This window comes from Malaclemys terrapin, chromosome 2, assembly GCF_027887155.1.
Source record: "Malaclemys terrapin pileata isolate rMalTer1 chromosome 2, rMalTer1.hap1, whole genome shotgun sequence".
Lineage (NCBI taxonomy): Eukaryota > Metazoa > Chordata > Testudines > Emydidae > Malaclemys > Malaclemys terrapin.
Window position 1 is genome coordinate 250,910,993 of NC_071506.1, and position 11,633 is coordinate 250,922,625.

General features: G+C 40.8%; 1 protein-coding gene across 1 annotated transcript in view; it reads left to right on the top strand.

Moving 5' to 3' along the window:
• SPAG6 (sperm associated antigen 6) overlaps positions 1-8,678 on the top strand; it is a 53,535-nt gene extending 44,857 nt beyond the window's left edge. The window contains exons 10-11 of the mRNA XM_054020675.1: positions 2,228-2,373; positions 5,907-8,678. Of these exons, the coding sequence (XP_053876650.1) occupies positions 2,228-2,373; positions 5,907-5,973 (213 nt within the window). The 3' untranslated portion in view covers positions 5,974-8,678. The remainder of the gene's footprint in view (positions 1-2,227; positions 2,374-5,906) is intronic.
• The last annotated feature ends 2,955 nt before the right edge of the window (positions 8,679-11,633 follow it).

Sequence of the window (11,633 nt, forward strand, 5' to 3'; positions counted from 1 at the left end):
TACCAGCACCTGAAGTGGAGCACCCACAGGGAGACACATCTCAAAGAACTTCAGTTACTGTACAAGTGAGTAACTCTCTCTTTTTTTTTTTTTCTTTCTTACTATAACTAACTTACATTTCAAAAGGAAAAGCAGTTTCAACCGGGAAAAATGGATTTTTTTCATTTAAAAAAATGTTAAAACAAAACGTTTTGACAATTTTGAAACTTAGTTTTTCAAGTTGAAAAAAATTGTTGAAACTGACTCTTCCCCATGAATGGTTTCAACAAATCAGCATTTTTGATGAAAAAATATTTTGTCAGAAAATTCCCAACCAGCTCTGCTGACCACAGCGAGTAATAAAGGGGGCTCTTAGTAGCTAGCTGCCCATTGTATGGATTTTTGCTGTTTCTAATGTTGTAAATGGCTTGGACGGACACAGTTTATATTGGATGACATGTTGGTTTTTTATGCTTCTCCTCACCCATTGCATTAAACAAACTATGTTTGGGTGGTTTATGTATAATGTATACATTTATATGAAGTTCTTTGCAGTAAAAGTGTTTCTCTTGCACTGTGACTCTGAAATTCTCTGTCCTTGGACATTAGGGAGATTGCTTCTATCAGCTCACTTATAGCCAAGTAAAAGCTTTATTGTCTAAAGTGCACTTCACTGTGGGGAAGCTATGGCCATTTGAGCAATGCCCTGAGTATAGGTTTGTGCATCACCACACTGTCTCAGTGGGGGTTGAGGGAGGTACTGTGCCTCTCTGAGACACACAGTCCCTCCTTAAGATCTCTCTTGCTCAAGGGGAGGGTGCATCCTGCTCCCCCCAGCCAGCTTGGGAGCCAGTATGGAGGGAGGAAGGGGCATGGCTTACCCCCTTATTATCCTCTTTTAGGTAGTTTGTGCCCCTGGATACAGCAGTTCCACAGTGAAGGGATTCAGGGTAGCAGCCGTGCTAGTCTGTATCCTCAAAAAGAACAGGAGTACTTGTGGCACCTTAGAGACTAACAAATTTTGCACAAGTACTCCTGTTCTTAGTGAAGGGATTGTAATTGTTCCTGGCCCTTGCATGAAGTGGCAATGGGGACAAGCTCCTTGCTTCCTCCCTTTGCCCTCTCTACCTGAGGGCCAGGAGAATCTGTTGTTTAATCCTTCTGGGGGTGTTTAAATGGTACAAAAGGAACTAGAGAAATGAAGTTTGTCTGTTTAAATTGTTAGCTAATCTACCTGATGGGGAACGTGTCTCATTCCTTTTCCCTACTCTTTTAGCATAGTTGCTCTTTTTTTTCCAAGACGCTAGTTAACAACTGAAACACAACCAAATTTAAAACTTGGTTTGCCCAGTCAATACGAATGGGGCCAGATCAAGTTATAAAGTGCTTTTGCCCATGTAGGGTTTAACCTACAGGGTTGGGTCCAACCATGTTTAATCAATCATGGCTATTTTTGTGACATAGATGTAGCTGACAGCTCATTGTTTCACTCCACATACCATTCTGGCCTAGTAGATCCACTGGCCAACTACTGCCATTCTTCTTTGCCTGCCCACAGCCCTCCTCCTCCTCTGGAGAGAGCTGCATATCAGCATCATTCGGGGGGCTGCAAAATCCCTTTACTTACCACTTCTGCTCTCCATCTCCTTTGTGAAGCAGAAACATTGCATTTTTGCTGTCTGTAGAGGCCATCCATGGCTACACAGACGGACTGCGGGATTTGATCCATGGTTTTTAATATCCAGGAACTTGAGTTGATAGTAACAATCCATATTAGATCATAAGAATGATATGAAAATCTGCTATACAAATAAACTGAGTGAATCAATATAAAAGACTTAACTAAGTCAGTGGCAATGGGACAGGTGCAATTATCATTCCATGTTAGTTTTCTGTTTGTTTAATCTTCGCAGGCATGTTGTTTTGTAGAAACAATTAAAATATTAATTGCATAAAGCTGTCATAAGTATTTTTATGATTTACAGTGGTGTATATTAAATGAACAGGTCAAATTATGTTGCAGCCTAGTGGAGGTGGCTCAAGATTTAATTGTTCCTAGTTAACCAACAAGTTAAAATAAAACCTTTATTACAGGAGGTGCTACATCTCTGAATATTGCTTGCAATTCTGTTTTATCTTATTCTCTGTGTATGTTCTCCGATTTTTTTTTTTTAATATTAAAGCTTACCAATGTAGAAGGTTCTTTAAAGGAAAGTTTAACACTCATTATGTACTTCATTTTTTGTAGGTGCTGCCGCATGATAGCAAAGCACGACGTCTCTTTGTAACAAGTGGTGGACTTAAAAAAGTTCAAGAGATAAAAGCAGAGCCAGGGTCACTTCTTCAAGAGTACATCAACACTATTAACAACTGTTACCCAGAGGAAATAGTAAGGTGAGGAAATTGGAGTACTAGCAATTCATAGTTGTTACATTGTTAGATTGTCTTCAAAGCACAAAATGAGAGATTTAAAATATAATTTAAGGTCTGTGTGAATGCGCTTTTAAAATTAATGACCATCTTTGGTTATCAGCCTGAAAGAGTAGTTGGACGAACACAGAATTAGATAGATACTTTCTTGTCTTTCTGAACGCTTTATTATTGTCTTTTTAAAATTGCTTCTCAGGTTCAAATGTACCTCTTGCTAAACAAAGCCCAAGATTACCCTTTTGCAGGGAACTAAGTGGGAGTTGGGGAATAGAATTAACTCCCACATCCACCTGGCAGGCTCTGGGGCTGCAACACCACCCTTCTGGATGCCATGTCAATTTGTAAGCTGCAGTAGCAGTCTCTCCCCCATACATGGGGTATTCAGGCCATGGAATCCAGGTAATGTATCTTTTGGTGCCTCCTCTGACTTCCCCTTGGCTTCCCCAAAACTGTTCTCTGAGCTAACCTGTTCCGAGGCTTCCCTGAAACTTCCTGCAGTGTATCAGGGTGCAGAGAGCCTCCTGATCTCTTGCTCCAGCCACAGCTGCTCCTTCCCTGAACCTCCTCATGAGGCGTAAGTGTTCTATAAAGGACCATGTCTGCACCAAGGTGAATTTTGCTCCTAATGAATACAGAAATACTGTTAAATAGCTGGCCCTTAAAATGTCACCAACCTCAACTTATTATAAGGAGGGAAATCTCCTCCTGAATTCTAGATATCCATTTACCAATTCTTCACTTCAGCAATACAGTCATGGGGATGTTGTACTGTTGCACTGCCCGTACTGGTTCTTTGCATCAGCGTCATCCTGTTTGCTTCTGCAAGGGAAAACTCAGTGACTGTCAAAGGGGTGAAGAATCATCAAGACATTTTCAAACTATGAAGAGTAACGGTACAGAATTAAAAAAAGACATTTGTTTACATTTTTTGGCTCTACTTCATGTTTGCTTTTGCTACAAACTACTTTTTTTGTTAGGGGAAGCAAAGAAACATGCCATTGGTGTAATGAAGAAAATGTGCCCTTTAAGTTCCTCCCCCTGTCTCTTTGTGCAGTAGCACCATGCTGGTTCCACTGCCTGGGGCACTTCTGCTGCTCCAGAGGTCAGGGCTGGATTTGTCCTGTAAAGCTGCTGTTTCAGGCTGTCTGTCTGCAGATTCAGGAAGACAACTGCAGTAGTTTGCATTTGGAAAGTTATTTTCACAAAAGCTAATAATGGATTTACAAAACAACTATATCAAATTTAAAATTCTGTAGAAAAATCAGTGAGGAGAATGGAGCAAACAGAAATTCTATGCATTATTAACCCCCTCTGTGCTAGCATTTGGGATTTGTCATTGAACACGTTTCATTTATAACAAACCTTACTCCTATCTCCTTGTAGTTAAGACTTTCAGTGTTCTGAGATGTGCAGCATACATCTGCAACAATGGCTCTGTACGGATCTTTAGACATACAGTATTACTGTGTTTTCTTAGGAACGTACACAATAATACAAGTCTCATATATTATGCTGATGGTTATGGTATAAAAGCCTACACAGATAGCTCGCAGTGCAAGACTTCAGTATTATGTAGATTGAAGGCTCTTTCTGGTATAGCACTGAAGTGATTTTGCTTATACAACTAGTGTGCATGCCTCCACTCTTAATAACTTTTAGAATTAAGAATAAATATAGCTAGCCTATTGGGCATAAATTGATAATGTCTGTATTCAAACCTTGTTGTTCTCGGATAATATGATTTGGAAGTTTTGAGGTATGTACAGCTATTCCTATTGTTGATTTTGAAACTTCATCCACCTCTCTTAAGTCTGATATTCATATAACATCAAGAACGCAGGACGTGGTTTTTGTAAGCTTTGGTGGCTTGTAAAAAAGGGAGCAACTTGAGTGTTGTAAATTCCTCAATGCAAAGTCTTCAAAGAATCACACTGACAAAGGAAATTCTCCAGAAATTTCTCAAGGGAGAGAGACTTTGACCATGGTTGTTTCTAAGCAAAACATTGGAAAAATTTAATGTTGTTTTTCTTGGTCTTATCTTGCCACATTTGAATAGAAACAAACTAGTCCAGCATAAAAAAATCAGTATGCAATGGACTTTCAAAAGCCTTTGTTAGGACTTTTTATTTGTGGGTAAATAAAGGATAAAATTCTCCCCTGGACCCTATAGGTTAACAGAATTAATAATTACTTTAGGTGTCTTTAGGAGATTTCACCCCACAGATACAGGTTTTTAAAAATTCCATGAATGATTTATTAAGTCAATGATCCTTTGTAGTTTTCAGTTTTTGTGTGTCATAAAAATAGGGCTTAATTTACAAACAAGTGAGCATAAAAGTGCTCATCTGACTTAGACATGAAAATATCCTTATGCACATGGTGAGATTTTGCATACATAGCTGGGTATGGCCATAAGCACTGACTTGCACATACACTGGGGCATGTGTGGATTTACATCAGATCCAGGTGTACATAAAAATGTGCACAGATTTTAAAATTTAGCTTCTATGAAGTCTAAGCATATTTACTGGAAATCTCAGTGCAGACAAAATTCTAGCATCTATGTCAAACCATGAACTATAGTGTAATATGCTTGAGACCTGCAGGGTTGGAAGGATTTTGTGAATTTTCACCAGTGAACCTTTAGGTAAATGGTGTAGTTCAGTTAAAAAAAGCAAAAACAAAAAGCCTCCAACCAGTCAGCAGCAAGCTTATTTAGAAAAGGGCAGTCTACTTTAAAAAAATAAATAAATAAAAAATGCTGGCCTCTGATTACTTGAGGCACACAACTGGGTTGTTCTCAAAGCCAGTCAGAATGCAGTAGGTCAATAAAGTCACAGTGAATTTCTACTCTAATAAAAATCTCTTGAATAATATAATCTCCATCAGTCACTTGGTATTACAGAAATAAGATCATTGCCATAAAACATTGTTACAAGATCACTGTTACTAACATTGTACATTAATCAACTTTTTGCCTCTGCATTAGTTTTCGACACGTGCACTTGCATTTCTCTGGCAGCCGTAAACCATTATGCTGTGACAGCCATTCTGTGGAAACTCATGCTTTGCATTAAGGGCCAGAGTTTCTCGTGAGCTCAGCACCCAGCAGCTCCCATTGAGAAGAGTGTTGTTGGATGCTGAGCTCTCTTGAAAACTGGCCACTTCCTTTAAGTGCCTAACTGGGAGCTGAGCTCTTCTTGAAAATCTGACTCCAATTGAATACTGAGCAATTCTGAAAATCTAGTCTTCTAGGTCTGAATGCTGGCATTTTACAGTCATTTTGCTCAGGGGTAAATGACGACACAATATGCAAGGTAGTACAGAAACAGTCTCTTAAAGGATTACAGGCGGCTAATTACTGATCTTCTTGAGCTATAACCAAAGTTTGAGTCTAGCAATTTTCTAATAAATGCACTAGATATTAATATAATTTAAATATTTAGCATAATATATATTCCATTATCTAATACACAGACAAAATGTTTCTTTTTCAGGTATTATTCTCCTGGATATTCTGATGCACTTCTGGAAAGGGTGGAAAATTATCAACCAGTTTTATAAATGCTTCGATTTTTTTCTGTTAAAATACTCTATTTCTCATATGTGCTTTTATGATGAGCAGGAAAATACAGTACAGTATAGCCAGAAACTCTTGCTGAATTCTGAAATATTTATCTTTCTCCTATTTTCTGAACTATTAATCACCATTATTAATCCTTTGTCAGTTTGAAGAAATAACCTTGTTTTTGTGTGTGTGTGTGTGCTGTAGTGTTTGTGTAAGCTCACATTGAGAACAGGGATTCTCAAATGTCAGGAGTTCATGTTTCTCAAAAGTCACTCATGCTGCAGGGCGCTGAGCACTGCCTGGATGTACTTGGGAGCCCTCTTCAACTCCCACTGCACTCAATGGAAATTGAAGGAGTTCAGTGTCTCCAGCAAGTTATATTTTGTTCTATATATAATTAGTTTTTGAAGTTTTGCTCCTCCTTTTCTGATTTTTCTGCCTGATCCTACAAGTAGTTATTACCTCATGTTTCACTAAAACTCCACGTGAGAGCAAGGATTTGTGATGGAGAAACTCTTTCTAGAATCAGTCCTTATTCTTTATTTCCTCATGGAAAGCTAGTGGTTATCTGACCTGGGCCCAGGCTTTGGCTTTCCCAGTATTATAACCATTTCACTGTTTGTACCTTTATATATAGGTTAGAGTTCCCCAGGTCCGAGAGAATCGTAACTCTTTTTTATTATGCAATCAGTTTTCCTCTGAAACATTTCCAACCCCTCCTTGATGGAAAGCAAGAGACAGACTTATTAGGTACGATTTTGGTCTCTAGGGGCCGAAGTAGGTATAAAATAGACAAGCTGTCAGGGTCTGACAGTGATATGAGGACCAAATCCTACCTTGGCTGGTGCAGTATGGTGGACCAGGAATCCTGGCCAGTGCATCCTCTGCAGGAGTCCTGCTGCTTGAGGCAAGATTTCTCATGATGGGAAGGGGCAGCACACTTCTCTGCCCCTCTGATCAGGAAAAGAGTGTAAGCACCCAAACTGAGCTTTCTGTATGTGCATCGGGGCCAGATCCTGTAAGGTCCTGTCAGATTCAGAGCACCTTCAACTCTGGTTGAAAGTACGCAGCATCTGGCAGAAAGTACTCAACAGCTCACATAATGGGCCCTCAGAACAATGCCTGCAAAGTACTGAGCATCTTCAGTGACTTGAGGGCACTTTACTCCCAGTGACTTGAATGGAACTTGAGGTTGCTCAGCATTTGTCAGGAGACAATTGGCACCCTGCAGAATTGGGTCCAAACAAGTTGGGAGCCTAAAGAGATTCCCTCATCCGTAAATCATGCCCACACAGGTATGTTGCAGGTATTAGCTGTTGGCTTTCTTAGTGCTTGCTGGAGCATTATGGAGAGATTTTCCTCTCTTACATGGTGTAATAAGACTCTTAAATTCCTCTTATCCCTCTTGGGTACCAGTGCAGCACAGGACAGGATGTAGCCCTGAGTATTCACTAGCTTACCTGGCATAGTCATTTGTCATTCCCTTTGAACTACTGACAGTTTTTCTCCCTCTAGTATGTAGCATTTTCTTTCAAAGAATGATAAAAATTTTGTTTCTGCAATGCAGTGTTCAGTGTGGGGAGAGACGTTTGAAAACCCCACATTAAAGAGAACACTTTTGACATACAATAAAATGTGTCAAATACATTTTTTTAAGAAAGTAGAAAAATTAAAGTTTATAAAACCGGAATAGTCTCCTCTATTAACTGTGTATAACAGGAGCAATGCTTCAATGTAGTTGGAAATGATGTAGAGTGGGTACCTTGGCCAAATTCTAAATGTCTATTTTCTTTTATTCTTGTCAGCATCATTTTCAGCAGTTTACAAAAATATTGATGGGTTATCTTGACTAAAGGACTAATTCTACAAAGGGCTGAGTCCCTGCTGTGAGGTGTGAGTGCTATCAGCTTCCACGTTTTTTAGACGGAGTAGAGGGTGCACAGCACCTTGCAGTATCTAGCCCTAATTGAAGTGGAAGCTGAGAGGCTTCATGAATTCTGATACTGAGATAGTCATAGACCATACCAGGTGGGTTCCTTCCTTAGCAACCAAAATATCCGTCTTCCCTAACGGAAAGTAAACACCATATCGTACCCCGACCTCTAAATCTTTTTCTAATTTCTCACAGTAGACCAGATCGTCCAAAGGGATGAACTCCACCTGTGTGGGCAAAACAGTGTGAAAGGAGGCTGCTTGGTGCCTGGTAGAAGCTGGCCCAATATTGGGGAATTATTATTTAAGACAATTATACATTTTTTCTTAAGCAAATAAAATCATTTGGCCTCTAACTGCTGTAGTAATAATCCAAGGATTCTGCCAGATCCTGCCACACTGCTGCAGTCAGGGGAGTGGAGATGCTGCAGAATCTTGTGCTGGTTGCCTGCAGTTGAACAGGCCCCTTCACTGGGTTGCACCCCCTCCACCTGTGGCTGGAGGACTCCCCATGGACACTGATGCTGCACAGGGCAGGATTTAGGTCTTAAACAGCACTAGGACTTACTTGCATTTTCAAATTCACTAGCTCAATGACTACTATTTTTGTAGTGCTTCAATAGCTATGTTTTACAGCACTTCAGCCCTCTCTCTCTTGGCTTAAATAATCTGTACCTATGTTAATGTTTATAGCCACTACTGTGGCAACTGTCGAGTGGTATCTTTTGTCTAAGTTCCATGTAATAAAATATAGATGTTTGCATTTTAATTCACTGTAGAAATCCTGTTTTTTGTACTGATTTAATGGCATCATGTCCCAAACAAAGTCATGGAAGTTGGCTTGATGAACAGGCCGATTGTGCAAGGGTCAGCTGCTGCCTCAGTTTACCTCTGGAGCAGTGTTTCTGTATCTCCCTCTGAAATCTCATGCACCTATGTATGTATTTCAAATATAATTCCAACTTGTGGGGACTGGTTTATTAACCCATAACACAAAATAAATATAAGCTGTCCCTTTTACCCTTCCAGGCACAAGTAGTTACGTTCCTTTAAACTCACAGCTCCTTTAGCCCTTCTTTGGGCTCAGGTAATTCTTTGCCCTACTATCAGGGCTTCTCAGTTCAAGTCCTTGTGGCTCTTAGTTGAAGGTTCTTCACAGCTCTCCTCCTAGGAGCTGCGATTGAATCCTGGCAGGCTTCCCCCAGGCTCCCACAATCCTGGCTTTACCACAGGAGAGCCTTGCAGGATGGTCTGGTACAAAGAACCCAGACTGGGCTCACCTTTCCATTTGAGCAGGCTTCTGTTTACTGGAAGCACAGCTTCTGCAGTTGTTATGTGACTCAGCACAGGCTAGGGCCTGGAAACATTGCAGGGATGTTCAGAACTTTAATCCTTTTAGCAGCAGGATTGACTTGTCCACAAAAACTACCTTTTTCATCTAGCCACTCTGGGATCAATAGGATCTGCAAAGGGAAGCGTACACAGATAAACTCTACTCTCACACATATGATTCAAGGCAGATTTCAACCAACTCAGAGAAATAGTAGACAAGGTCCAATGGAAAGACCAATTTGGAATAACAGAAGTTGAAGGGAACTGGTAGTTCTTAAAAGATGTAATAACAGAGGCTCAAAATCACGCTATTCTGACACAGAGGAAAGATAAGAGGAGCCATAGGAGGCCAAAAAGCACAAGCTGCTTTTTAACAATCTAAAAACCAGGGATACATACAGGAAATGGAAGGAGGGGCATGTCACCAAGGAAGTATACATGGGAATATCATTAGCATTTAGGGACAAAATCAGGAAAGCCAAGGCAATGAATGAGTTACAGCAGGCAAGAAATGTTAGAGACAACAAGATGGGGTTCTTCAAATATGTCAGACAAAAAAGATCAAGGATGGTGTGGGTCCCACTGCTCAATGGTGAAGGTGAGCTGGTAACAGAAGATGATAGGAAGGCAGAGCTGCTCAGTGCCTACTTTGCTTCAGTCTTCTCAGAAAAAATAGTGTGACCAGAGGACTAGCGAAGTTACCATAGACAATAAAGGGGAAGGGATGCAGATCAGGATAAGTAAAGAACACGTTAAAGATCTTCTGACTAATTTGAATGAATTCAAATCACCGGGGTCTAATGCTATTCATGGTTACTGAAGGAATTAGCTGAATAAACCTCGGAGCCACTGGCAATAATATTTACAAACTCATGGAGGACGGGATTGATCCTGGAATACTGGAGAAGGGCTAACGTAGAGTCCATCTATAAAAAGGGGATAAAGAAGGAGCCTGGGAACTATAGACTAGTCAGCCTGACTTTGATACCTGGGAAGGTACTAGAGCAATGTATAAAATATTCAATTTGTGGATACCTGGAGGATGAAGGGGTGATCACTAGCAGCCACCATGGATTTACCAAGAACAAATCATGACAAATTGCTTGATTTCCTTCTTTGATAGGGTAACTGATTTGGTGGGTAGGGGGAATGCAGTGGACATAATATACCTGCACTTCAGCAAGATTTGTGACAGTCGCATATAATATTCTGATAAGCTGGAGAAATGTGGGCTCTGCAGAACTACCATTAAGTGGATGCATAATTGGTTAAAAAACCACGAACAAAGAGTAACTATTAATGGAATGATGTCAGAGTGGAGAGAGGTCTCAAACTTCCACAGAGATCTGTTCTGGATCTGGTGGTGTTTCATATCTTTATTAATGACCTGGATGTAGGAATAGAGATCATACTGATCAAATTTGCAGATGACACAAAGCTAGGGGAGATGTTGTCAACACTTTGGAGGAGAGCACTAAAATCAGAGGGATCTTGATAAATTGGAGAACTGGGCTATAGACAAAACAAAATTCAACAAAGACAATTATAAGGTGCTACACTTAGGGAAGAAAACCAAATGCACAAATACAGAATGGGGGAAAACTGTCTTGGCAGCAGCACTGCTGAGAATGATCTGGAAGTTGTGGTGGATCACAACTTCAACATGAATCAGCAATGCAATGCTGTTGCTAAAAAAGCAAATGCAATTTTAGGTTGCATTAACAGAGGTATAGCATGCAAATCACAGGAAGTGATAGTACTACTCTACTCGGTGCTGGTTAGGCCTCAGCTGGAGTACTATGTCCAATTTTGGTCACCAATATATAGAAAGGATGCAGAGAAACTGGAAAGGATCCAGAGGCAAGTGACTTAGATGATCAAAGGGATGGAATGCAAGCCATATGAGCAAAGGCTGAAGGAACTGGGTATGTTTAGTTTGGAAAAGAGAACGGCGGGGGGACGGGACATGATAGTGGTCTTCAAATACTTGAAAAATTGTATGACGGGTGGGACTCACCACTCTGGCACCTCCTGCTGGCTGTCATGAGAGTTAACTATGTTTGCCAGGGTGCCCTCTGGTGGTGCCTCGCCAACGTCACTTTCGTTCCAGGAGCTGCATCACTCCCAGGACTGCAGCATCTTCTTCAGTGACACTGCCCTCTGGGTGTGCTGGACTCTATGTTGTCCCCTTCCGGGGGATCTGCAATCTCCATCCAGCCACTCCCTCAGTGGCAATTACAGTCCTTTGTCCCGGGGCCATTTCCCACGTGGCTCTAGCATCCTTTTCTGCCCTTACCTCAGAGCCTCAACCTGCTAGCCCTAGCAGCCCGCCAGGAGCTCTGTCTAGTTCCCCTGGTCCCTGTTTGCAGCACTGAATTAACCCAGGTGCAGG